The 25,824-nt window shown below is 50.7% G+C and overlaps 1 protein-coding gene across 1 annotated transcript; it reads left to right on the top strand.

Annotated features, from left to right (window-relative positions):
• The first annotated feature begins 663 nt into the window (after positions 1-663).
• Positions 664-22,832, top strand: BPIFB2 (BPI fold containing family B member 2). The gene is made up of 15 exons (XM_049869135.1): positions 664-772; positions 4,826-4,919; positions 6,491-6,595; positions 8,207-8,353; positions 10,004-10,064; positions 11,583-11,643; positions 17,265-17,356; positions 17,604-17,789; positions 18,014-18,067; positions 18,539-18,709; positions 19,229-19,296; positions 19,483-19,528; positions 20,382-20,445; positions 20,807-20,883; positions 22,791-22,832. Exons 1-15 carry the CDS (start codon positions 664-666, stop codon positions 22,830-22,832), a joined length of 1,377 nt encoding a protein of 458 aa, XP_049725092.1.
• Positions 22,833-25,824: the final 2,992 nt, after the last annotated feature.

The raw sequence follows: 25,824 nt of genomic DNA, 5'->3' as shown, positions 1-25,824 counted from the left end.
CAGTTAGCCCATCTGAGCAGTGGCCCCTCATTCCTGCCTGGCTCCCTCTCCTGGAGCTGGACACAGGAAAGCTGCTTGCTTGGCTGGGCTGGGTCAGAAGGGGCTGGGGAGCCTTGTGGAAGCCTGCTTTCTGGGATGTTCCTTACCTGGCACATGCTGAGATGGGAACAGGGCCACCCTAGGTCCTCCCCTGGCTGAGTTTGGATAGCTGGACACCAGGCTGGGCCACCATATTTCGCCAGCCTCCTCACATCAGGTGACCCAGCCCTGAGCCTTGGGGTGGTGGCCTGGGTTTTCTTTCTCTTTGGGGTAGGAAGCTGCCCTCACCTCTCCATTTGGGAGTCTCCCCATGCTCCTCTCTCATGGCTTGGGTCCTGTACCTGGCCGCTGTGTGCTGTGTGGTCTTGGACAAGGCCATTTCTTCTCTGGTTCTTAGGCAAGGCCATTTCCAGCCAGATCCCCCTGGGGTTCCTGATGAAACAGGCAAGAGAAAGTGATTAGTCCCAGTGGTGGCCTGGGGTAGAACTGGGACCACCACTTAGGCTTTTGACCTCCAAGCTGAGGTGGCGCTCCAGCATCTGAGGATGGGCTGTCTTGACAAGCTCTCTAATACTTGTCCCCACCCCAGCCTACAGGTCTTGGGGGGCAGTGGCCAGAGCAGCCATGACTCGGGCGTGGGGCCTAGGCCTGCTGCTGGCACTGCTGCTGCCCCTGGTTGGCACCTCCATGCCAGGCACCGTGGTCAGACTCAACAAGGCTGCGCTGAGCTATGGTAAGAGCTGTGCCCCTGGGCCTCTGTTCTGCATGAGTCTGTGTACAGATGTGTGCATGCCAGTACAGGCTGTGCATGTCCATACACGTGTGTGCCATCCTCATTATGCATGTGTTTCTAAGAGCTCAAAAGGACTGGGATTTTTGTCTCATCTACCACCAGAGCCCTGGCTCCTAGGCAGTGGCTGGCACACAGTACTGCTTGAGAAATATTTGTGGAATGAATGACTGGATGGATGAAAGAAGCATATGCCATGTGTCCAGTGGGCACGTAGGCACATACGGTTGTGCTACTGTATCTTAGTGATGTGGGTGTACGTCAGTTTTGGCTTTTGTGTATCTGCTTATGGATTTGAAAATTCATGGAGGTATGCCTGTGTGTGCTCCAAGGTGGGGAAAGGCATATGCATCCGTGTGTGTGTACACGCACATGGCTGTGTGTAACCAGAGGCAGATGTGTGAGTGCCCACGGGCGCATGTCTGGATGCACGTGCACAGGTGTGACTGTGTACCCTATATGTACACTTGTGCATTCGTCACACAGCAGGTGCTTGAGAAGAAGAAGTGGAGTGCACGCAGGGTGTGTGGGGGTGTGTGCACATGTGGTGACTGCCTGTACTTGTGTGCCTGGGGAGAAGCCAGCCTAGCTCAGTCCTGCAGGGAGCAGCCCGAAGTTGATTCCTGCTGGGCTCAGAGTGCTGAGAACCCATCCTTCTCTGGGCGCTTCTTGCAGGAAGCCTCTGTTTTACTGCTCTGCTAGATTCTTCCAAGTCCTGTTCTGTCCCCTGGGGAAGCACAGTGAGGAAACCTAGGCCCAGGGAAAGACAGAAGCTGCTAAGGCCCAGGAGCCAGGCACGGAGCACTTCATCCATCTCCAGCTCCCTCAGGGATGCTTTCAGAGCTCCTACTGAAGCTGGGCCAGGGGTGAGACATCAGCAGCTGTTTCTCCCAAGGCCAGACCAAGCTCAGATTACAGTGTGAGGGATTCAGGTCAGATAATAGAAGAGACTTCTGATGTCCCAAGTAGCCATGAAGCAATGACTCAGGAAAGCAGCAGGGTCCCCTCCTGGGCACACACAACCTTCCGGAACCTCCCATCTAGGAGATGAAAGGGGTCAGTGATCCGTGCTGGAGTGTGACTAATACACAGAGCCACGCATGGTTGCCTACAGGTGGAGATGTGGGGGACCGGCTGCCGCTGGCAGGGCTGCTTGCCACCTGCCCGCCTGAGACCTGTCCTGTGTGAGCCTCCTTTGTCTTCAGAAAGCCCCCCAGGGAGGCCTGGCTGTGTTTGCTCCCTGAGGAAATCCAGGGGGATGCTTCTGCCGTGCAGCACACCACTTCCAAGGCTGGGTCAGATGGCTTTTTACCGTGTCCTCCCCACCCCATGGGTCCAGGCTCTGTGCCAGAGGAGCACTGCCGAGGGAGTCCAGAGGCTTGGGTGTGAGTTTGAGTTCAGCCACAGAGGGTCAGGACAGAGAGGGACATACAGAGCAAGACGCCTACCTTTATACTACGGAGTTTGGGGAAACTGAGCCGAGAGTGGCAGGGACTTGCCAACATTCCACAGCAAGCCTGGGCAGTGTTTGGGCCTCTTGACTCCTAATTCAGTGCTCCCTTCCCAGCACATTACCTTCATTTTAAGGTTGATTAGCACCTCCCTGGAGCGCAGTAGCACAGATGAGAGGAAGCTCAGAGACTCTGGAACCAGGTGCCTCCGTCCAGATCCGAGCTTCCCCTGCCAGGTTTCTCTACCTGCCAGTAAACCAGTAAACTGGGCATAATAATAATACTTACATCAGAAGAGGACGTGGAACCAGGGATATCATTGCTGATGTCAGGTGGATCCTGGCTGAAAGCAGAGAATACCAGAAGGATGTTTACCTGTGTTTTATTGACTATGCAAAGGCATTCGACTGTGTGGAGCATAACAAACTATGGATAACATTGCGAAGAATAGGAATTCCAGAACACTTAATTGTGCTCATGAGGAAGCTTTACATAGATCAAGAGGCAGTTGTTCGGACAGAACAAGGGGATACTGATTGGTATAAAGTCAGGAAAGACGTGCGTCAGTGTTGTATTCTTTCACCATACCTATTTAATCTGTATGCTGAGCAAATAATATGAAAAGCTGGACTATATGAAGAAGAACGGGGCATCAGGATTGGAGGAAGACTCATTAACAACCTGCATTATGCAGATGACACAACCTTGCTTGCTGAAAGCGAAGAGTACTTGAAGCACTTACTAATGAAGATCAAAGACCACAGCCTTCAGTATGGATTACACCTCAACATAAAGAAAACAAAAATCCTCGCAACTGGACCAATAAGCAACATCATGATAAATGGAGAAAAGATTGAAGTTGTCAAGGATTTCATTTTACTCGGTTCTACAATCAACAGCCGTGGAAGTGGCAGTCAAGAAATAAAGAGATGCATTGCATTGGGCAAATGACCTCTTTAAAGTGTTGAAGAGCACTTTAAGACTCGAAGACTAAGGTGTGCCTGACCCAAGCCATGGTATTTTCAATCGCATCACATGCACGTGAAAGCTGAACAATGAATAAGGAAGACCGAAAAAGAATTGACACCTTTGAATTGTGGTGTTGGTGAAGAATATTGAATATACCATGGACTGCCAGAAGAACAAATAAATCTGTCTTAGAAGAAGTACAGCCAGAATGCTCCTTAGAAGCAAGATGGCAAGACTGCGTCTTACATACTTTGGACATGTTGTCAGGAGGGATTGGTCCCTGGAGCAGGACATCATGGTTGGCAGAGTACAGGGTCAGTGGAAAAGAGGAAGACCCTCAACGAGGTGGATTGACACCATGGCTGCAACAATGAGCTCAAGCATAACAACGATTGTAAGGATGGCTCAGGACCAGGCAGCGTTTCGTTCTGTTGTGCATAGGGTCGCTATGAATTGGAACTGACTTGACGGCAACTAGCAACCACGACAACAACAACATCATAGAATTGTGGTGAGGCAAAGTAAGGCACTCATTATAGTGCCTGGCACATGGGAGTGACATATAAGTGACAGCCATTCTTACTACAGAAATGAATAGCAACAATAATAGTGAGCACTTACTGTGCGCTGAGTTTTTACAGTGGCCCTAGGTGACAGGTACCATCATCAGCACTGAAAATTTATAGGTGAATATCTCCATTTCCTGCAGCTGCTGTGACAAAGTACCACAAACTGGGTGGCTTAAAACAACAGAAATTTATTCTCTCACAGTTGTGGAGGCCAGAAGTCTGAAATCAAGGTGTCAACAGGGCCACTGAAGGCTCTGGGGGAGATTTGTTTTTTTTTTTCTCAGATTCTGGTGGTTGCTGGCAATCCTTGGCATTCCTTGGCTTGTAACTGCACCACCCTGGCTTCTCCCTCTGTCTTCCCATGGCCGTCTTCCCTCTGTGTGCGTCTGGGTGTCTCCTCCTAAATTTCCCTCTTCTTATATGGACACCAGTCATTGGATATAGGACCCACCCTAATCCAGTATGACCTCATCTGGACTTAATTAATTACATCTCCAAAGACCCTATTTCCAAATAAGGTCATATTCACCAGCTCCTGGGGTTAGGGCTTGAGCATATTTTTTTTTTTATAGGACACAATTCAACGTGGTATAATGGGAGAAACTGAAGCACAGGGCAGCCACACCAGTAGTGAGTAGCAGAGTTGGGATTTGCACTCTAGAGTCCTCTGCCTCTACGGGAGGGTGTCCCCCGAGGGGATGCTTCTGTAGCTGACCAGGCATAGTTGAGAAATGCTCCTTCTGCTTGGGGACTCAGGGAAGGCTCCAGAGGAGGTGGCATCTGACTGAAGCCTTGCAAAAGGGGGAAGAATGTTCTTCCTTCTGAGGAATGGGGTAAGCAAGCAGGACTTTGAGAGGCAGAACCGAGGGAGAAAGGGCATGCCTTGCAGAGTGTGAGGACTGAGAGGAGTCATCTTCTGCTCCAAAGTGTGGGGCACAAGTGGGTCGTGTGGTCTTGCTTGGTGGCTCCCGAGGGCAGCCTAACTTCACCCTGCCCTGGCCCCACAGTGTCTGAAATCGGGAAAGCTCCTCTCCAGCGGGCCCTACAGGTCACTCTCCCATATCTCCTGGACCAGAGTGGAGAGACTCTCCAGCCCACTAGGTGAGTGCTCCCATCTGCTCGGTGAGTGTTCCCCTCCTCTCCCCACCAGCCAGATGAGTGCTCCCCCACCAAGACAGATGCTCCCACCCACCAGGTGAGTGGTCACAAGAGGAATCAGGAGGTGGGGACAAAGGTGGAGGCAGGAGCCTGGTGCCCCTGAATTAGTGGATTTCTGCCCCCAGGGGCCAAGACTGGGTCTTCTGAGCCCCCAGGAATGACAGGAGTTGTGACTGCTTCCTCCAAAAGTGAGAGGCTGAATTTAGGCACAAGCCAGAGCCAGATTTACCCACACCCCCTATAAAGCACAGAGGCTCAAAGGCGTAAGTAGGTGGGGGCATCTCAAATGCACCGCCTCCAGCGGCTGGGCAGATTGGCCTGTGTTAGAAATGCAGACTTACATACTCTTGCCTGATCTCAGAGTTTTTGAGAGAAGTCAAATGGCTTAAAGTTTAAAAAATATCAAAATTTGAATAATGGCAATTAATTAAAAAACATTTGAAACACTGGGTAGGTCAAACATGCCTGGGGGCTACAGGGGGCTCAAGGATCTCCAGCTTGAGACCTCTTAGGCAGGGCTAGGATGCTGCTCATAGAAAAACCCAAACCAAACCCATTGCCTTTGAGTCAATTCCGAATCATAGCAACCCTATAGGATGGAGTACTACTGCCCCATAGAGTTTCCAAGGAGCTCCTGTTGGACTCGAACTGCCAACCTTTTGGTTAGCAGGCATAGCACTTAACCACTACGCCACCAGGATTTCCTGTGGCTCATAGCATGGCTGATAATTGTGGAGAGCTGGGAACGATATAAACATCCAAAGATTGGGGATTCCTAAATGACTTGTGATCTGGACCCACAATGGCCATCACGTGGCTGTTTGAAACCAGTGCCGAGGGCCCTTGTTTGTGGCATAGAAACACATCGAGGGATGAAAAGAGGCAGGTTCTGGGTCAGCCCATGTCCAAGGAGTCATGGGAAGATACTCAGGTGTTAAAGTACTGCTTGACAGTGGGGTTTGATGTTTTGATTTTAAACTTTATACCATTTTGTAGTACCTGAACTTCCCCCTCCCCCCGCCAACTACTGTGCAGAAACATAAACATGGTTTTAATTTAGAAAAAAAGAAATCATGGGTTAGCTGCAGAGGGCTTAGCAATTAGAACAGGCTGCTTTGAAGGGAGTGAGTTCCTTGTCGCTAGTGGACTACAAGCTAAGGCTGTTGATGAGAATGTTATGGAAGGGATTTCTGCTCTCTGTGGACCCTGAGGTCTCTCCTTTCCTACCTTTCCAGACTGCTTCCTGGATAAGAAACTAAAGTGTCCCCACTCCAAGACCTGAGCAATCATCTCACCCAAGTCCTGCCCAATGCTAGGGCCCCCTCTGCACCTTTTCTCTAACCAGCTGGTTGTCCAGCCTTGGCTTGCATGCCGCCTGTGACAGAGAACTCACCATGGTTCCAATTGTTGGAAAATCTTTATAGCATCAATGATGTGGGTACGGCACACAGCTGGTTCCATGGTTTGATGGGAACCACACTGTAACCTTGATCCTCCCTCCCAATCTCCCCCAGGATCCAGATTATGAATGTCCATGTGCCTCGTCTCCGCCTGAACTTTGTTGCTGATTTTGGGGTGCACTTGTTGGCAGCAGCCAATTTTAATTTCAAGGTCTTTCGGTAAGTGGATCTTCTTGTTGGTGGAGACAGGAGGAGTTTCAGGGATACCCTGAGGGCAGAGTGGCGGGGGTTGGGGGGGGCAGGATTCATCAATTCTTCCAGGACTTGCACCCAGGCCTTTTGGCTCCTTGTCTGGTGTCCTCCACCACCACCCTCTGAAGGGAAGCAAGATAGTGAAAGAGTTTCAGAGCATCTGGACCCTGCTCAACACTTGCGCAACTGGGTGGAGTCATTTCACTTCTCCAAGCCTCAGTTTCCTCATTTGTAAAATGGGATGCAATCTTGCAGGGTGGCTATGAGGGTTGTAGTGAATGGATTCATCACTGTGATCGTAATTACTGTCCCTCTTTTCACAGTGCAAGGCACAGAGTAGGTGTTCAATGCATGTAGTTATTAGAATTATTTCTGTGCACCAAACACTTCATATGTTGCTTCATTTGTGGCATACCGAGTGGAATCAATCAGGCAGAACGGTACAGGGCTCTTTGGATCAGAAAGACTAATCACACTACTCACGGGCGTGGTCACAGGCTTTTATTACCTATAGTAATCAGGACGATGATAAATGGAGCAGGGTTTATGGAGAGCCAGGTTCTCCCAAAAGGCTGCCATCTACTGGTGAGATGTTTTTTTACTTCTATGTGCGCCCCTCAATGTGCCATGCATGGGTGAGAGAAGAGGAACCCAGGGCTGGGGCTCATATAGATAAACCAGAGGGGTGTACATGCCGAACTCATGGAAGCCAGAGGAAGAGGGGTAAGAGGAGGGTGCCTTTGTTTCGGTGCAGGTAGCATAACCATCCTGTGACCAGGAAGATGTTTTTGTTCAAGAACAAACATGGTGGCCATCCTGCAACCAGTTTCTCCACTAGCTACAAGATTATGTACAGTGAAGTAGTTAGGGCTACTCATGGAGACAGAGAAAGTTATTGTGAGTTCAGAACAGGGAGGGAGCCTTCTCTGACAAGGAGAAGAAACTGGGAGAGGGAGCGAGACCCAGTTTCCATTATTCTTATCAGAGAATGCTCTGAGCTCAAGGCCTCAGCTTAGGCAGCCCCGATGGGCATCAGAAAGGCAGACTGCCCTCCCAGCAGCATTGAATCTTCAGTCTAGGAGCTAGCCGTGCAGAGGGGTGTCCTATTTTAACTCCTCTGCTATAGGGTCGCTATGAGTCAGAATCGACTCGACGGCGCTGGGTTTGGTTTTGGTTTTTGCCCTGACACTATCATTTTATGAGTGCTTACTATGGCTAGGCTCTGAGCTGGGTCTTTTACATGATCATCTCATAGAAAACTCAGCACAGCCCTGCGAGATAGGTACCACCAATCTTATGGCCATTTTACAGAAGAGAAAACTGAGGCTTGGTGAGAGGAATGACTGGCCCACGGTCTCCCAGTGAGAGGATGTGGGGAGACGGAGTTCATACTGGTCTGCTGCAGTATCTGGGACCCTGAATGGAGTTTGAGGGCCCTGGACCTTACCCTTGTGGGACCATCTCATGCTGAGTGGGGCCCCTGCCTGTGTCAAGAGGAGGGCAGGTCTGTGGGGATTTGCAGGGTCTCGTGATAGCCAGTGGTGGTACCACTGGGGCTCAAGACTGGCCTCCCCATAGGGTTCCAGAGCCCCTGGAGCTGATGCTGCCTGTGGTGCTGCTGGCTGACGCCCATGTGGCCCAAGGGCCCATCCAGACCCCTGTCGTCAGTATCTCTGCTTGCTACTCACTCTTTGGCAATGCCAGAGTGCCTGCTGGCAGCAACAGGTGGGTGCCTGGTGAAGGCAGGGATGTGGGCTCCTGGGTGGTGGTTCTCACTCAAGACTAAATCCAATCTCCACAACCGGCCTAAGAGACCCCAATTTTCATGAGTTTTTTATGGCTGAGGACACTGGGGCTCAGAGAAGGGAAGGGACTTGACCAAGATCACACAGCAAATGAGCTGCCAGAGCCGGTGTTCTCTCCATGACCCTGTGCCATATGACAATGCGCACTAGCCATTGACATTACTACTTGGATGGAAGGATTCTGGGCAGACTGGACCAGGCTGGATGTTAGGGACCTCAGACGGCTCTGGTTCCTCCTGGCAGGGATGGGGAATCTGATGCCAGAGAGCGGGATCTGACCAAGCTCTCACAGGTAGTCAGCTGGTTGCTCATGGCCTGATCTAATGCTAAAAGCAGCTCCTATTTCCAGAGCACCTACTGTATGCTAGGGATTGTTTTAGGCTCTTTACATGGATCCTCTCATTTCACCCTCACAATGGCCCTACCAAGTGTGTGGAGTGTGATTACTTGCCCCTTTTTACAGAAGAACAAACTGAGGCACAGAGAAATTGAATAACTTGCTTAAGGAGCCCTGGTGGCATAGTGGTTAAGAGCTTGGCTGCTAACCAGAAGGTCAGCAGCTCGAATCCACCAGCTGCTCTTTGGAAACCCTATGGGGCAGTTCTACTCTGTCCTATAGGGTCACTATGAGTCAGAATTGGCTCGATGGCAACGAGTTAACAGGTAAGGTCACACAGCTGGCAAATGGTGGGGGCAGAATTCAAACTCTGGCAACCTGCCTAATCCCGAGGCCTGTCAATACCTTCCTAGTCGGGGGCGGGGGTGGGGGGAGATGGGGTGGGAGCAAAGGGATCACTGTAAGGTGGTTGAGGATTTTGGAGCCTTAAAAGAATGCAATGTTTGTGCAAAGACTGAACTTCTTCCCTGTCAAGGGCTGCTTGGCTGTAAACCCACTCAAGCTTGTGCCTGGTGATCATCCCGTGCAGCTCATGAGCCCTCAAGGTCCTCAAGGGCGGGGCCTACTCATGGCTTGCTAATGGGGCCACCCCCTGCCAAGAGTTGATTCAGTGAGTCTGGGCTGTGGTTGTATCAGCATTTTAGCAAGCCAAGGTTCAGAGGCTTCCTATGGGCCTCTCTTGAGAAACACCAGCTTAGATCCCATTTCTCTTTGTTCAGAGGGGAAACTGAGGCCCAGAGAGGGGAAGGGACTTTACTAAGAGAGCCACAGAGAATTGGAGCCCAAACAGGAACCAGGCCCCACAGGTCCCATCTCCATGTGCCCCCCCAGCCCCATTTCACTGGGCTCAGAGTGGCCATGATGCCAGCTGGCTGAGGCTGACCTTTGCAGCATTCGCTCTGTCTCCCCCCAGCCTGGTCTCATTTAGCATGTTCTTGTCCACATGCAAACCTTGGGACAAATGATCTCCTTCTTGGAGACTTGGTTTCCTCATCTGTGAGATGGGGACAGTTATGCCACTGGTACTGCGTCTGGCAGAGGCAGGATATCAGATGGGGATTGTTGGTCTCCTTGCTGAGGGTGGAGACTTCTCTCTCAGACTTGTGGCTGAGGGACAGGACCTGATGTGTTTGACCTGGCAACACGGGAGCCCGTTCCATGTCTCTTCTTCAGCACCTCCCCCGCGCTGCTGGTCCTCTTGCAGAAGCACATTAAAGCCGTCCTGAGCAACAAGGTAAAGGACTTCTTGGCATGACTTCTCAGGAGGGAGGGCACTGCTTAACCCAAAAGACAAGGTGAATGAATGGTGGGATTTTAGGCAGGGATGGGGGCCCAGGATTTTTTTTTTTTTAACTAGAGGGCACTCTTGGGGGCTCCTCCAGTGCCCTCATGAGGGCAAGGGAGAGGCTGGTACAATGGTGCAGGCAAGTGAAGGAAGACCCCAAACAGGGGCTGTGCCTGTGGGATTGGACAGGAGGGAGTTTCAACCTCTGGCCAGCTCCCAGTGCCATGCCAGAGGGCAAAGGGGGACAGTGTTTTCAGGGCCCATGTGGCTTGTGAGAAGGAGAGAAAATGAGAGTGCACAATGACATGGCACTGGAGCCAGATGTGGCCTGGGTTCAAATCCTAGTTCTCCTACTTTCCAGCTGCGTACCTTGGACAAGTTACTTAACCTCTCTGTGCCTCTGATTCCACATCTGTAATGCAGAGAGTAAAAGTACTCCCTCATGGGGCTGGTGTGGGGATTAAATGAATTAATGCTTATGAAGAGTTTAGAACTGTGTTTGGCAGAATGAGTGCTGTTATTGCTATTTTTGTTCCTGTCAGTGTCTGGGTCCCACTGCCTGGGGTGGCTGGTTCTCCCTCCCTGGCACCTGCCTCACCCCCATCTCCCTTTAAGGGGCAGTAGCAGAAGCCAAATCAAGCTACTATGTGCCATCCGACAGTACCTGGAGGTACTTGCAGTTTCTCATCTCGCAGATGAGCAAACTGAGGCTTGGAGGGGTGAAGGTGGGTTCAGCCTGTCTTGAGAATCCTGCAGGTGGCCCTAGGGCCCTCTGGCCCTGCCTGTTGGCCCACTGTACCCTCTCCCTGCTCTGCTCACAGCCAGCCTCTTCTGGGCAAGGGGCTGCAGGGTGGCTCTGGAAGAAGAGGAGGCCTGCCCTCTTTTCCGCCTCCTGGCCTCACCTGGCCCAGACTCACCAGCTTTTTTGCCTGCACCAGGCTATGACCGCCCCCCAGCCTCGCAGTATTTCCTCCGCCCCCATCTCCTGTCATGCTGACCATGTGGCCACCTGAGCTTAATATTCTTCTCTGCTGCCTACTATGCCCAAGAGGAACTCCAGTCTCTCTGGCCTGGCATCAGAAGCCTGGCCTGATCTGGCCTTGCTGACCACTGCCGACCCTCACCACAGGCACCATGATTTCAGCAGCTGGCCCTCTGGGCCCTGAAGCAGCAGGCTCCCTGCCTGAACCCCTAGGTTGCAGCTTGTGGCCACTGCTGATGCACTCCACATCCCCTGTTCTTCCTCAGCGCCCAGGGCCACCTTGCCCCACCAGCCGTTGGGCTGCTGCTTCTTTGTGTCTCCAGCGCCCTTAGTAGGTGCTGGGAGATGCCCCCCTGGGGTGGGAGGAGAAGGAAGCGATTCCAGGCTAGGGTGTGTGGGCAGGTAGAGGCTTAAAGACTGGGACCCTTGGCCCCCCCAGCCCTGAGCAACTTAACTTCAGCCTCCTTCTCTCTGTCTTACCACAGCTATGCCTGAGCGTCTCCAACCTGGTGCAGGGCCTCAATGTCCACTTGGGCACTTTAATTGGTAAGACCTGAGAGTCCGGGTGGAGGGGATGAAAGATTCTGGGAGGTCAGTCTTATATCGACTGAATTGTGTGGGCACCTGAAACTGCACAGTTAGTCACGGAATCTGGGAATCTCCAAACTCTGAAATCTTCAAGTCCTTGTAGAATCTGCATATCTGAGATCAAGTAATCTGAAAAACAAAATAAAAGCAGATCTTGAAGTTATGAGTCTTAGAGGATCTTAGCACCACTGGATCTTAGGCTGTAGCATCGTGCACATACTCAGACTGTAGGATTTTAGAAACCAGATTCTCATAGTTGGAGGGACCCTGTAGTTGTCTTAATGGAAGCCTTATAATTCTTTTTGCTCCATTCCTCTTCTTCTCCCCCACTTTCAGGGCTAGAGTTTTCTCTCTGAGGCTCAGGCCCTTATATCCCATTTCCTTCTGGACACCTCCTCCTGGAAGTCCTACATGCTCCTCCATTCAGCATCTCAGAGTTGAAGTGGTTTTCCTCCAAAGTGCCCCTCCTGTTTCCCTTCTCACGGGCCACCCACTGCCTAGGCAGGGGCCCAGAGTCAAGGTCTCTCTCTCTTTGTTCCATCCTCTGTTGGGCTTTTTCCACCTCTGACTTTTCCAGGGGTCCTCACTACCCAGGGATGACTGATGTTAGAAGCAGGTAGCTGTCATAGGCTAATTCTCCTAGAAGCAGACCCTGAGATGCGGATTTTAGTGTAAGTGGGTTATATGAAAAGCGCCAGTGGAGAGTGGAGCAGTGAAGAGACGGGGAACAGAAGGTGTATTACTGAGCAAATTACTGCTATGGGCCATCGAGGCTCAAGTCCTTTGGGGAGCTCTCGGAGACCGAGTGCGCCTCAGTGTTGTCCTACCTGAGGGCCAAGGAGCTGAGGTGTTTCTCCACCAACTCCCGTCAGTCATTGGTTGAGGGTCCCCCCCTAGAAAGTTAACTCTCCAGTACTCTCCACTGCCCCCCACACTTGGCTCTGCTCCTGTAAGTAGAGTCCTGGGTGCTTGCAGCCACTTTCAGATAATCCGCATAGAACAGTAGCCAAAAGGGTGGCCTAAATCAGGCTCCATCAGGACTTTAACTTACAATACAAAAGTGAAAACTATGAAAATAGGTTGACTTTGTCTTCTTTTTTTCAATCCATACTTAACAATATTTAAGAGCTACAGTGGCGACCACCCCTCCCCTTCCTAGGCTTGTCAGAGATTGCATCAGCTGTTGATTTTGGGTGTGATATTTCTCGGTGAGCTCAGCATGGCTTCGCTCTCTCCATGCGTAATCCTCATGGCCTGAGCGTAATCGAGGGCCTCCTTGGCTTTTTCACAAGCCTGCCTTTGAAGCTGCTCCTGCTTGGAGCACACCTTGGTTACCTCCTTTCTGACAGCTTTGCCCGGGGTTCTCTCTCCCACGGGCTGTTATTGCCTTTGTGAAATCCGCAGCTGTTGACTGTTGGCAGCTGCACTTCGCAGTTGGTTGCCTCTGCCTTTGAGCAGGGATTTAGCTCTAACTCTCACCCAGGCTGGGGACAGCTGTGCGGGCATGATAGGACCTGGACGTGGGTGTTAGGCCGGGAGGGATATCTGGCCGCAGTTATCTGTGGTTGGTTCTTCAGTGAATATTTTCATGTCATATACCTTTGGTGTTCTTGTGCAGCCTTGTAACAATGGTCCTGCCAGGTGGCATCAATGTCCCCAATTTATAGGCGAGGAGTCTAAGGCCCCACATCTAAAATCCTCAGTGTGCTGCTCAGACCTCCCCATGAACCAGCTCACCCTAGTTTTCTGCTCTTTACATGTCCACCCGCTGCTCTGGCCACATTTTAGGGCCCAGCTCAAAGCCACCTCGTCTATGGAACTTTCCTTGATTCTCTCACTTCTCCTACAGCTCCGACCCCCATATTACCTTAATGTGAGGCACCAGAGGCAGCGGAATCAGAGGACCTAGGTTTGAATTCTGACTCTTTTAACTTACTTGCAGTGTGATCTTAGGAAAGTCACTCAATCTCTCTGAGCCAAATCATTCCATCCAAAAAAAACAGGGATCAAAATTCCACTTCTTTGATATGTCTTTGCAGTAAGACAGCACAGGTGAAGTGCCTGGCACACTGTAGGGTCGCTAAACGTTAGTCCTCCCCTCCTTCCTCAGTAGGGTCATCTCAGTCAAGATGCATTAAAGTTGGCTTCATACCAAAGACCAGCTCTTGCCCTTGTCTCTGAGGAATTAAAAAAATATAGTAAAGAAAATCTGAGTGTCCAGCACTAGGGATTGGTTAAATGAGTCATGTAAACCTAGAGTGTGGAGTGATAGACGCCATTGCAATCCTACTTTAAAAGAGCATTTAATCAGCTGGTAACATATCTGGCAAAATATTCACAATATAATAAAAGCTAACATTGATCGTAGCATTATTACCCCCATTTAACAGATGAAGAAAATGAGGCAGTCTGGCCCCAGAGCCTGTGCTCTTCACTAAACTGCAATGCCACGCTGTTAGGGGAAAAGAGAAAGACCCAAAACTAGTGTGTAGTTTCATTCCAATTTTAGAGAGAGAGAGAGAAAGAAAATGAAGGAGAGTTAACAGTTCATCTCTGCATAAGAAATTTAAGAAAGAAATGTGAGATTCTGAGTTATATTTTTTCTGTCTTGTCTTGGTCATCTAGTGCTGCTATAACAGAAATACCAAACAAAGAGAAGTGTATCCTCTCACAGTCCAGTAGGCCAGAAGTCCAAATTCAGGGCGCCGGCTCCAGGGGAAGGCTTTGTCTCTCTGTCGGCTCTGGAAGAAGGTCCTTGTGATGCCTCAGTCTTCCCTTGGTCTGGGAGCATCTCAGCATAGGAACCTCAGGTCCAAAGGACACACTCTGATCCTGGCACTGCTTTCTCGGTGGTATGAGGTCCCCGTGTCTTTCTGCTTGCTTCTCTCTTTTATATCTCAAAAGAGATTGGCTTAAGACACTATCTAATCTCGTAGATCTCATCAATATAACTGCCGCTAATCCACCTTATTACATCATAATGATAAGATTTATAACACATAGGGTAATAACATCAGATGATACAACGGTAGGCAATCACACAGTACTGGGAATCACGGCCTAGCCAAGGTGACAGATATTTTGGGGGGACACAATTCAACCCATGACATATCTTTTCTATCTTTTTTTGTATTTTCTAAATGTCCACAATGACCATGTATTATTATCTTAAAATTCTAATGTTTTTATTCACTTTTTTAACATAAAGTAGAATTCTGCCTTTTTAGTGTGCAGTTCTATAGATTCTAACAAAGGCGTACAGCTGTGCGACCATCTCCACCCTCGGGCTGCGGAGCAGTCCCTCTGCTCCTGACATTTCCCTTGTGCTGCCTCTTTGTAGTCAGCCCCTTCTTCCCCCATCCTTGGCAACGGCTGGTCTGTTTTCTATTCTTATAATTTTGCTTTGTCCAAGATGTCATCGAAACGGAATCATGCTGTATTGTTTTCAGAATCATAAAAAAAAATTGTAAAATATTAGAGAAAATAAAGTTAAATCCAGGAGAAATAACAGCAAACCAGACAGAAGTCTGCCCTGGGGGAGCCGTTGCTAAGAGTTGGGTTTTTCTGACAGCTGAGGCTGGGGCTTTACCAGCCACTTCTAACATTCTAGCCCTTTCTGGGCATGTGGTTCTCATAAGCGGCTCACCCTTTGCTGTTTACCCAACCCAAATATTCTGAGCCTTGGATATACTGCCTTGGAGGAGCCGGGACTCCAGTTCTGCCTCCCTGAAGGCCTCTCAGAGCCCTGTGCTGCGTGGCCCCGGGGCATGTGCCTTTTAAGTTCCTATAGAAGGCAGTGTGATTAGGGGGAGAGAGTGTATTTTTGGAATCAGACTTATCTGGGGATGTAATCCCGTGAGTTAGTGAGTGAGTGTGTGTGTGTGTGTGTGTGTGTGTGTAAAATGGACTAGTAACCCTATAGTACTGTGTTGTTGTTGTTAGGTGCTGTCGAGTCAGTTCTGACTCACAGCAACCCTATGTACAATAGAACAAAACACTGCCCAGTCCTGCGCCACCCTCACAGTTGTTATGCTTGAGCCCGTTGGTGCAGCCACTGCGTCTGTCAATCCATCTCTTTGAGGGTTTTCCGCTTTTTTGCTGACTCTCCATTTTACCAAGCATGGTGTCCTTCTCCAGGGACTGATCCCTCCTGACAACATGTCCAAAGTATGTAAGACGTAGTCTCGCCATCTTTGCTTCTAAGGAGCATTCTGGTTGTACTTCTTCCAAGACAGATTTGTTCCTTCTTCTGGCAGTCCATGGTATATTCAATATTCGTCACCAACACCACAATTCAAAGGCGTCAATTCTTCGGTCTTCCTTATTCACTGTCGAGCTTTCACATGCATATGAGGTGATTGAAAACACCATGACTTGGATCAGGTGCACCTTAGTCTTCAGAGTGACATCTTTGATTTTCAACACTTTAAAGAGGCCTTTTGGAGCAAATTTGCCCAATGCAATGTGTCTTTTGATTTCTTGACTGCGGCTTCCATGGATGTTGACCGTGGATCCAAGTAAAATGAAATCCTTGACAACTTCAATCTTTTCTCCATTTATCATGATGTTGCTTATTGGTCCAGTTGTGAGGATTTTTGTTTTCTTTATGTTGAGGTGTAATCCATACTGAAGGCTGTGGCCTTTGATCTTCGTCAGTAAGTGCTTCAAGTCCTCTTCACTTTCAGCAAGCAAGGTTGTGTCATCTGCATAACGCAGGTTGTTAATGAGTCTTCCTCCAATCCTGATGCCCTGTTTTTCTTCATATAGTCCAGCTTCTTGGATTATTTCTCAGCATACGGATTGAATAGGTATGGCAAAAGGACACAACCCTGATGCACACCTTTCCTGACTTTAAACCACACACTATCTCCTTGTTCTGTTCGAATGACTGCCTCTTGATCTATGTACGGGTTTCTCATGAACACAATTAAGTGTTCTGGAATTCCCATTCTTTGCAACTGTGGTGAGGATTAAACGAGACAGTGTTGGTCAAATGTCTGGACCTTGATAAATGTGGGCTGTCTTCTTTTTCTATGGTTCCTTTTTGCTTTTGTCAAGGGATGCTTGTGCCTAGAGTGACCCTTCTTCTTCATTCTACTTTGGAGCCTCTAGTCTTCTACTGGAGCCCTGGTGGCACAGTGGTTACTTGAGGCCCTAGGCGGTGCACGTGATTAACCTGATCAGCTGCTAACCAAAAGGTTGGAGGTTCAAATCCACCCAGGAGTACTTTGGAAGAAAGGTCTGGTGATCACACTTCTGAAAATTCACCCATTGAAAACCCTGTGGAGCCTAGCTCTACTCTGACACACATGGGGTTGCCATGAGCTGGGGAACCATCTCAATTACACCTAACAGAAACCAAACCTGTTAGTGTAATGTGTAAACCAAGAGTCAATAGGCTGTGAGTGGCTGGATCCTGGGTATATGCACTGTGCAACTTAAATTTGCTTGCTCAGAGGCCTTTGTGACCTCCTTGTTTCTTGGCCTGGTTCTGGCTAATTGAAGTAGTCATATAATTGAGTCTTTTGGATGGGTAGATAATGCTAAATATGCCACCTCTTCTTCTTGGGTTCATTTAGGCCTCAAACCTGTGGGCCCTGAGTCCCAGATTCGCTACTCCTTGGTCAATGTGCCCACCATCACCAATGACTACATTTCCCTGGATATCAATGTAAGTGCCTCCTTATCAACCCAGACCTGGGGACTTGTTACCTCTGGAGTCCTTGGTGTCCTGAGGATTCCTACAGGAGCAGGGAGGTTAGGGGGAGAGGAGCTGGAAGAGCATCCCCTGTGGGAGCATGGCCCAGAGGCCAGACAGCACGTGGCATCTTGGTGGGGTGGTATCTGGGAGCCCATGTTCTGGCCCAGATCCACCTCCCTACTGAGGCCAGGCTGCTTTTCTCCCTCACTTCCCATAGGCTGTGCTCTTCCTGCTGGGGAAGCCCATCGTCCTGCCCGTGGATACCACCCCCTTCGCGTTGCCACACCATGCAGGCACCCAGGGCACTGTGGCAACCGTGGGCCTCTCCCAGGACCTGTTTGACTCTGCCCTCCTGCTGCTGCAGAAGGCTGGGGCCCTCAATTTGGACATCACAGGGCAGCTGGTGAGGGCTGTACCTGCTGCCTGGTGGGTAGAGCAGGAGCACCCTGTGGTCCAGCCTGGAAGGCCCCACAGAGGCCAGATTGTGGATGGGACAGGCCACAGGGTGACTGTTGGAAGGGTCAAATGGGGGCTTCAGGTAGGGGTTACTATCTGTGAGGGCCAAAGGGTGGACTAGCTTGGGATGAGGCTGCCCTAACACCTGTCATGGGTGGGGACTGATTTCAGAACTCAGATGACAACCTGCTGAACACCTCTGCATTGGGCCGGCTCATTCCCGAGGTTGGTGATGTTTCTGGTCATACGAGGGGGCTGAGACACAGGGTTTGGGGGACTGTGGCTTGTGGGATCTCTGCTGGCTCATGTCTGTCCCAAGTGGAGCTCAGCATCTGCCGTTTGTATCTGCTTCTCCTCCATCTGGGGTGGCCCCTCTTTCTGCCTGGATGTCACGCTATTTTCCTGGAATGCCTTTTCTCCTTCCTTTCCTGTATCCATCTTCAAGACCAAGCTTGGGGATCAACTTCTTGGGAAGCCTGAACTCTGAGTCTGGTCCAGGTGCCTCCTCTGAACTCCCTGGTCCCTGAGTTACCCTCTCTCCTAGCACAGATCATGGTGGCCGTGCCTGTCTACATGCCTACCACCCCCATCAGACAGGCATCCCCAAGGGCAGGGCCTGCACAGTAACAGAATGGAAAGCCCACCTGCCTTTGTCATAGGAAGGTCCTCTTCCCACTCTCCATCTCCGTTCTCCAGGTGGCCCGCCAGTTCCCTAAGCCCATGCCTGTGGTGCTCAAGGTGCGGCTGGGTGCCACGCCCGTAGCCACACTCCATACCAAAAATGCCACACTACAGCTGCAACCTTTCATAGAGGTCCTGGCTGTGGCCTCTAACTCAGCCTTCCAGTCTCTCTTCTCCCTGGATGTGGTAAGTGAGCTGGGCCAGGTGGGCTGGGCGACTCTCAGGGGGACCTCATTTCCTCACTTGCTTTGCTCTAGCCATACTAATCTTACTGTTCCCTGAACATGTCAGGACCTATCTGTCTCAGGGCCTTTGCACGTGCTATACTCTCTGCCTAGAATACTCTTACCCAGAATCTTGGCTTGGCTGGCTTCTCCTTATCTTTCAGGTCTCAGTTTAAATGTCACCTCATCAGGGCAGCCTTCCCTGACCATCCTGAGTAGGATGCCATCACCCTGCTTTTGTAGCACCCGTTGCTCTCTGGAAGGATTTTATCTGGTTACCTTGGTTATCGTTCTCCTCTCCCGCTGGCCTGTGGGGGTTCCCAAGGGAAGGGACGGGGTTCGTCCTGCTCACACTGTGTCCCTAGGACCCAGTGCAGGGCCTGGAGCATAACACCTGCTGCCTGAATGATTGCAGGAATGGGTAGAAGCCTGGGGGAGCTGGTGGCTCTGTGCCCTCTGACCCTGTCTCCCATGTACCCAGGTAGTGAACCTGAACCTCCAGCTCTCTGTGTACAAGGTGAAGCTTCAGGGGACCGCATCTGTGTTGGGGTAAGTGAGCCTCCTGGACCCAGCAGCCTCAGTGTGTTCTTCCGGGCAATGGGCCCACAACCATTCTGGGCCACTGAGCTGAGGCTTTGGCAGTCAGATGAGCCTGGGATGCAGTGGCAGGGAGGGAGGGTAAGTTCAGGGTGGGAGGCATGAGACCCAGTTTGAATCCCCCTGCTTCTCTCCCAGGGATGTCCAGGTCACCGTGGCCTCCTCCAATGTGGGCACCATTGATGTGAGTCAGGGCCTCAGGTCCCCCAAAACTCCCCTACTGAGTGGGCAGGACTTGAGCCTGGGAAGGGGTGTGTATATGTGTGTGTGTGTCCTTGTATGTGCTGCCCTCATCTGGGCTTCTTCCCAGGGTGCATGGGGACAACGGTCAGCCAGCTGGCCCATCCCTCCACCAGTCTTCCTGCTAAAAGGGTGTCTGTCTGCTAGTTATCCAGTCAGCCCTTGGACAGCCTCAGTCCTTCAGTGGGTTCAGTCAGCAGCCTACCTGTCACTCTGCCTGTCATTGATGACTCGGCCACCCAGTCCTCAGCCCAAGAGTCACCAAGTCCACCAGTTAGTTGGACACATCAGCTTCAGGCAGAGTGCTGGCTCCCCTCAGTCACTGTGGAGGGGCCACTGTCAGTCAGTATGCCCCGCCAATCTATCTCTCTGTCAGACAGCCTGTCTGTCAGTCAGCATCAACAGGTCAGCCAGTCATCAGGCATGAGGCAGTCTGTCCATCTGGTGGTTAATTGTTTGGAGAGTGAGTGAGTGAATGTCAGCCAGTCAGTCAGTGTCTGTTCGTCATCTACCTGTTGGTCATACCATGAGTGAGCAGGTGTCAGTCAGGCTTCCTGTCAGTCTGTCAGTTGATATCAGGGTACCTGATGCCCTGAGGCTGGTCCAGTTCCAGGGATGTAGCTGGGCTCTGCTTGAACCCAAGGCATGGATGACCTGCCCTACTCCTTAACCTGTACCCCTGCCGTCTGTCTGTCTTTCTGTTTGTGTGTTCATGCATGTGTCTAACTGTCCCTCTTTCTCTGGCCCTTGGCTGGGGTGGGCCCACTGCCCCCATCTCCCTGGCTCTGTGGCTGCAGATGGATCAAGTGCACACCCTCATAGGCACTGTGTTTGAGAAGTCCCTGCTAGACCACCTCAATGGTGAGCCTCACCCTCCAACCTGGCGGCTTCCTGCATCCTCCTGCCCCACACCTGCTCCCTGCTGAGCCTCGCACCTCTCCCCACCTCCAAGGCTCAGCCGGTAGGAGGGTGGCCTTTGGAGTCCAGCTGCCCATGTTCATGTCTGCTTAAGTGTGATCTTAGCTAAGTTACTTCCCCTCTCTAAGCCTCAGTTTCCCCTTCTGTAAAATGGGCCTAATAATAATGCTGAATCTCCTGGGGTTGTGGTCGCTCCTCCTGGGTGGCTATGAGGATGCAGTGAGGACCTCAGCACAGGGCCGCCTTCAGGAGGTGATTCTTTACCAACTTCTGGGTGACTTGATTTCTCCTTTCCCTCCTACAGCTCTCCTGGGCATTGGGATTGCCCTCCCCAATGTGGTCAACCTCCACTACACCTCCGCCAAGGTCTTCGTCTATGAGGTGAGAACTTCGGATGGAGGGTGGGTTTGCTGAGGCAGGAATCACCTCTCTCCCTGCCTCTCTGCTAGGGTGAACAGTGGGGCCTCGGGGTGAACCAGGCCAGAGGTGCCCTCTTCCTGCCCAGACCAATCCTTAGCTGCAGTGAGATGAAATACTCGGGGCATCACGAAACGCTAGTTTGAGGACTTCACTTGCCCTTTCAAAACCAAACCAAAGACCAAACCCATTGCCATCGAGTCCATTCCAACTCCTAGTGACCCTATAGGACAGAGTAGAGCTGCTCCATAGGGTTTCCAAGGCACACCTATTGAATTCGAACTTCTGACTTTTCAGTACCTGCCCTTTAGTCCTCATCAGATATTACACCAGGCCATATCAGGGACTCAGGCCTTCAATTGGGCCACCATTCTGTGCCTGGGATTGAACATGGCCCCTTTGATGTGTGGGGGCAGATAACAGAGGGGTTCCTTAAAGTTTTGTAGCCAAACTTCTGCAGGCCTGGTAGGTGAAAGGGGCTCCCTCACCCTTCTAAAATCACTTTCCTTGGGTCAGAAATTGTGGGCCCAGCATGAAATTCAATCACAGCCACTGTCCAGGGTGAGAGCCTATAACTTTTTTCTGCTTCACCTGGACTATTGTTATTGGTGTGTGCCATTGAGTCAATTCTGACTCATTGTGACCCAACAGGACTGAGTAGAACTGCCCCATAGGGTTTCCTAGGCTGTAAGCTTTACAGGAGCAGGTCATCAGGTCCTTTCTTCTGTGGAGTAGCTGATGGTTTCCAACTGCTGACCTTTCAGTTAGCAGCTGAGTGCTTCAACCATTGTCCCAGCAGAGCTCTTTACTTGGAGTATAACAGGATAATATTCTTCCTAATTTATCCAACCAGGCATACACAGCACAAAAGGCTTAACTCAAACCCAACTTCTACATGTATTATTCACACAGCCTGAGTGTGACCTGCCAATATCTTTCCAGGGTGGGTGCCCTCCTTACTTAAGAACTACAACCCCGAGGCATTCGTGTGGTCCACCCTCATAAGAAGGAAAGGAGGAGTCAGGGCTAACAGTGGGAAGTTCCCCAAGACTCTCCTAAACAGGCGTGGTCAGTGGCTGGCCGACTTTGGCTCTCACCAATCCAATCAATTGGATCAGGACTCAAAGGTCCCTAGACCAGTATTGTCCAATAGAACTTTCTGGATGATGGAAAGCTGCACTGTCCAAAACAGAGGCCATTATCAGCGACTAAGCACTTGTAGCTATTGTGCACTTGAAACATGACTAGTGTAACTGAGGAGCTGAATTTTAAATTTTATTTAATTTTAACTAGCTTAAATTTAGTTAGCCACATGTGGCTAACGGCTACCCTATTGGACCATGTGGACAGGGACTGGGTCTGGCTTGTTCTCTGGTAGGCCCTCAGCACCTGGCACAGGGCTTAATTTGTACTAGAGGCTGAATGATGATTTGTTGAATGAATGAATGAGTGCTCCGCAGGCCCAAGAACATTTCTGCGGCATGGTAAAGAGAGTGGGGTGGTACTGATGGGGGATGGCTCGCCCTGATGCGGAGCCTTGGTGAGAAGATTTTGACGGTTCCGGACTCTCCGTCATAGCAGCAATGACCCCAACCACGCACGGAGCACGTGCTGAGTGCCAGCCCCAGGCCGAGTGCTTTTCCCATGTGGCCTCACTACGTCCTCACAGTAGCCTTGTCAGGGGAGTGCTATTACTACCCCCAAGTGACAGAGCAGGAAACTGAGCCCCAGAGAGGCACTGAGCTCTCCCCAGGACACACAGCAAGGGTGACCGAGCAGGAACTCAGAGCTGGAGCTGCTGGGTGGTTGGGAGCCCTGCCTATTCTCGTGTGGCCTCTGACCTGGTCTCCCCGGTTTTCTTTGACCTTCAGGGCTATGCTGTGGTATCCAGTGGACTCTCCTACCAGCACTGAGGTGGAACTGCTGGGAGGGCTGAAGGTGGGCAAGCTCGCTGTTCAGGGGACCTTCTCACTTCAAGCCACTCTGGAAACTGAGGCAAAGCCACACTCAGCCATCACCAGCAAGCGGGATAGCCCTGCTGGGCTGTATAATCTTCACTGAGTGCTTGGGTTCCCCGTCTTCCCTTCCCCTTCCCCTTCCCCCTCCTACCCTCACCTACCTCTTTGTGGGGAGCAGAGCACCTCTCCAAGCTGCACAGAGCTGTCCCTTCTTCTATTAAACATCTCTTGAGCTGCAACTTCCAGCCAGACCCAGCCAACTCTTTGTGTACGTGACGTTGGTTCCCTACATGCGGTCCCTGGTCCTGCCTGCTCCTGGAGAAGACATGACCACATCTCTGTTGACCACATCTGTTGATTCTGTCACCTCCTTGACTAGAAGACTTATATTTTGAAAGAAGACCCTGGACAGCAACTCAGATGGACTGAAAGTATGAACACCAAGGTGGCACTTTAGGCACTGTGCTCCTGCCTGGTGGCATGCCCCACACTTCTTCCCCGCTACAGGGTTTTGTCCCATCTTGTTACTAGAACCTCATAAAAGCCCTGCAAGTTCCATTTTACAGACGCAGAAACTGAGGCCCAGCAAGGACAGGAATATGCCTAGGCCCCCAAGCTGGTTGGTGGCAGATCCCAAGGACTGTGGTCTTGCTAGAATCCAGGCATAAGATGCTGTCCAGTTCCCTTTTCCATTCACCAGCATCCCCTCGTGGGGTTTGTTCTTGGGTCACAAACTCAGGTGACAGGGAACTCACCTTTCCAGGCAGCATCTCCATCTTTGGTTTATTCTAGTCATGAGCAAGGTTTTTGTTTAAGGAGAGAGGATCTTCTGCCTGGCCTCAGCTCCTCTGGCCTCAACGAGCATGTCTAGTTCCTGTTCCTTCTGACACCTCTTCAAGCCCAATGGGTTTCACATGTCAAGATGGCCTCGGGAAGACCAAGGGATGCCAACACTGGCAACCCAGAGACGTGTTCCTCTCCCGAAACTAATCTCTTAGCCAGAGATTGTATTCCCTCCTGTTCAGATATACAAGCTTGACGTTCTGTTTATGCTTCCTTTGGGGAGTAAAATGGGCCTGTGTTTCCTCCATCAGTGAGCAAAGCCTTTGGTACAGTGTGATACTAGCCTCTCTCCCTACAAGAGTTACAGGTTCGTCCCTAAGTCTCAGTGTGACTAACTGAGGAACCTGGGCCGAGCGCGGGGACTTGGTGATGGGAAGGAGGTAGGGGCAGTGCTGAAAGAGTGGAAAGGAGCAGACTGTAAAACCGAACCTCATGACTTTGCTTAGGACAGCTTGGCATTTATTTCATTTGGTTGCTTAATTAGTTATTTCATTAATCCCACTTTTATTGGGGCATAATGTAGGCTCAGCCCAAGGCTAGATGGTTTGGAGCATGGGGAAGACAAAAAATTTAAGACAAAGTTCCAGTCCATAATAATAATAATAATAACCATAATAACCTAGAAAAAGGTCATGAGCCCAATATATAGTATGCGTTCATCCAGCTGTCAGTCCATTGATCCATCCACTCACCCTCCCATCCACCCACCTTTGCATCCACCCACCCATGCATGCATCCATCCATCCACGGATGCATCCATCCATCCATCTGTCCATCTGTACTTCCATCTTTTATCCATCCATTCACCCACTCATTCATCCTCTCATCCATACATTCATCCATTTATTCAAACGTTTTTTTCTGACCAGCCAGGCTTTGTTTGTACTCAGAAGGTGTCTGGTTCTGTGATACATGCTCTTTCAAGAATAGAGGAACAAAGATACCTGAATCAAGCTTCCCCCCAGAAGGATGCCCATGGTCTGCTCAAAGAGAGTTGGTCCAATTTCTAAGGAACACCATTCAGTCATTCACTGAGATGCCTGCTGGCTGCTGGCTGCTGGCTGCTGGCTGCTGGCTGCTGGCTGCTGGCTGCTGGCTGCTGGCTGCTGGCTGCTGGGAGGGACAAATGGGTGTTCAGACTGGGTCCAATCAGAAGATAAAAACCACTCAATAGCTTAAACAGGGGAAGTTTAGTATGAAGAACTATTAACTATGATCAAAGAGTAACTATAAGACATAAGGAAGCTCTGCATGGTATCCTTAGGGCTGAGGGAGAGTACAAAGGAAGGACATACATACCAGGGCATTGAGACCTTGGTGGAAAGGTGTGGTCAGTCCACCTGGATGGTGGAGAAGTTCCCTGCTTTGGCCAGGACAGAGCTGGACTAGAGCTGCTGAGTAAATAATAGGCCACTCTTTGGAGTGCAGGTGAAGGAGCTGGTGACCTGCAAACAGGTGGCTGGGCACGTAGTCTGGGCACAGCAGGGGCAGAAGGCCTTCAGAGCCCACATGCAGGTTGAACATAGGGGTGGGGGGGCCGCGTGCAGGCTGCAAGGGGCACTTGTAGAGGGAGTTGGGTGCTGGGTGAGCAGGAGGTCTTCAGAGTGGATGGGTCAGGAGGGTTGGGGAAAATGCTCTGGTTTGGGTTTGCAGAAGGCTGTGGAAAAGCTGTCCCAGGATGAGGCTGCAGGGTTTCAGTATGGCATTCTGTGCCCAGGGCTGGGACAGGCTTCACCCAGTGTTCTCACAACCATACTTCCCACCCTGCCCCATGCTGGAAAGCACAAGAAGCCCGTTCGTCTTGCAGTGTCCCGCCAGGGCCCTCCACTGAGAAAGGTTGACATTGTGCTCATTGTGAAGGAGATAGGCTTACGTGAATTCTGCTGTAGAATGCATATGGAACATATATCATAGAACATGTATTGAAGGAGCATGCGGAGCTGAAAGGCTACAGATGGGTAATGGACCCATGTCCTCCCAGGTCTGGCTTCCCTCAGATACCCCAATTAGACACTTTAACCTTGAACATACAAGCTACACATTTCCTTTCTAGGCCTTGCTGCTTGCCCCCTCTGGAATATTTTACCTGAACCTGTATGAGTCA

The sequence above is a fragment of the Elephas maximus genome, chromosome 25 (assembly GCF_024166365.1).
Source record: "Elephas maximus indicus isolate mEleMax1 chromosome 25, mEleMax1 primary haplotype, whole genome shotgun sequence".
NCBI lineage: Eukaryota > Metazoa > Chordata > Mammalia > Proboscidea > Elephantidae > Elephas > Elephas maximus.
Note: the sequence above shows the minus strand (reverse complement) of the source record. Positions and strands in the feature narration are given on the sequence as shown.

Bases quoted from the DNA above. Each gene is read 5' to 3' on its own strand.
- BPIFB2 (XM_049869135.1), top strand. From the start codon at position 664: ATGACTCGGGCGTGGGGCCTAGGCCTGCTGCTGGCACTGCTGCTGCCC. The intron at 11,644-17,264 runs GTAAGACCTGAG...GGGTTCATTTAG, and splicing joins CCACTTGGGCACTTTAATTG to GCCTCAAACCTGTGGGCCCT. The intron at 17,790-18,013 runs GTGAGGGCTGTA...GACTGATTTCAG, and splicing joins TGGACATCACAGGGCAGCTG to AACTCAGATGACAACCTGCT.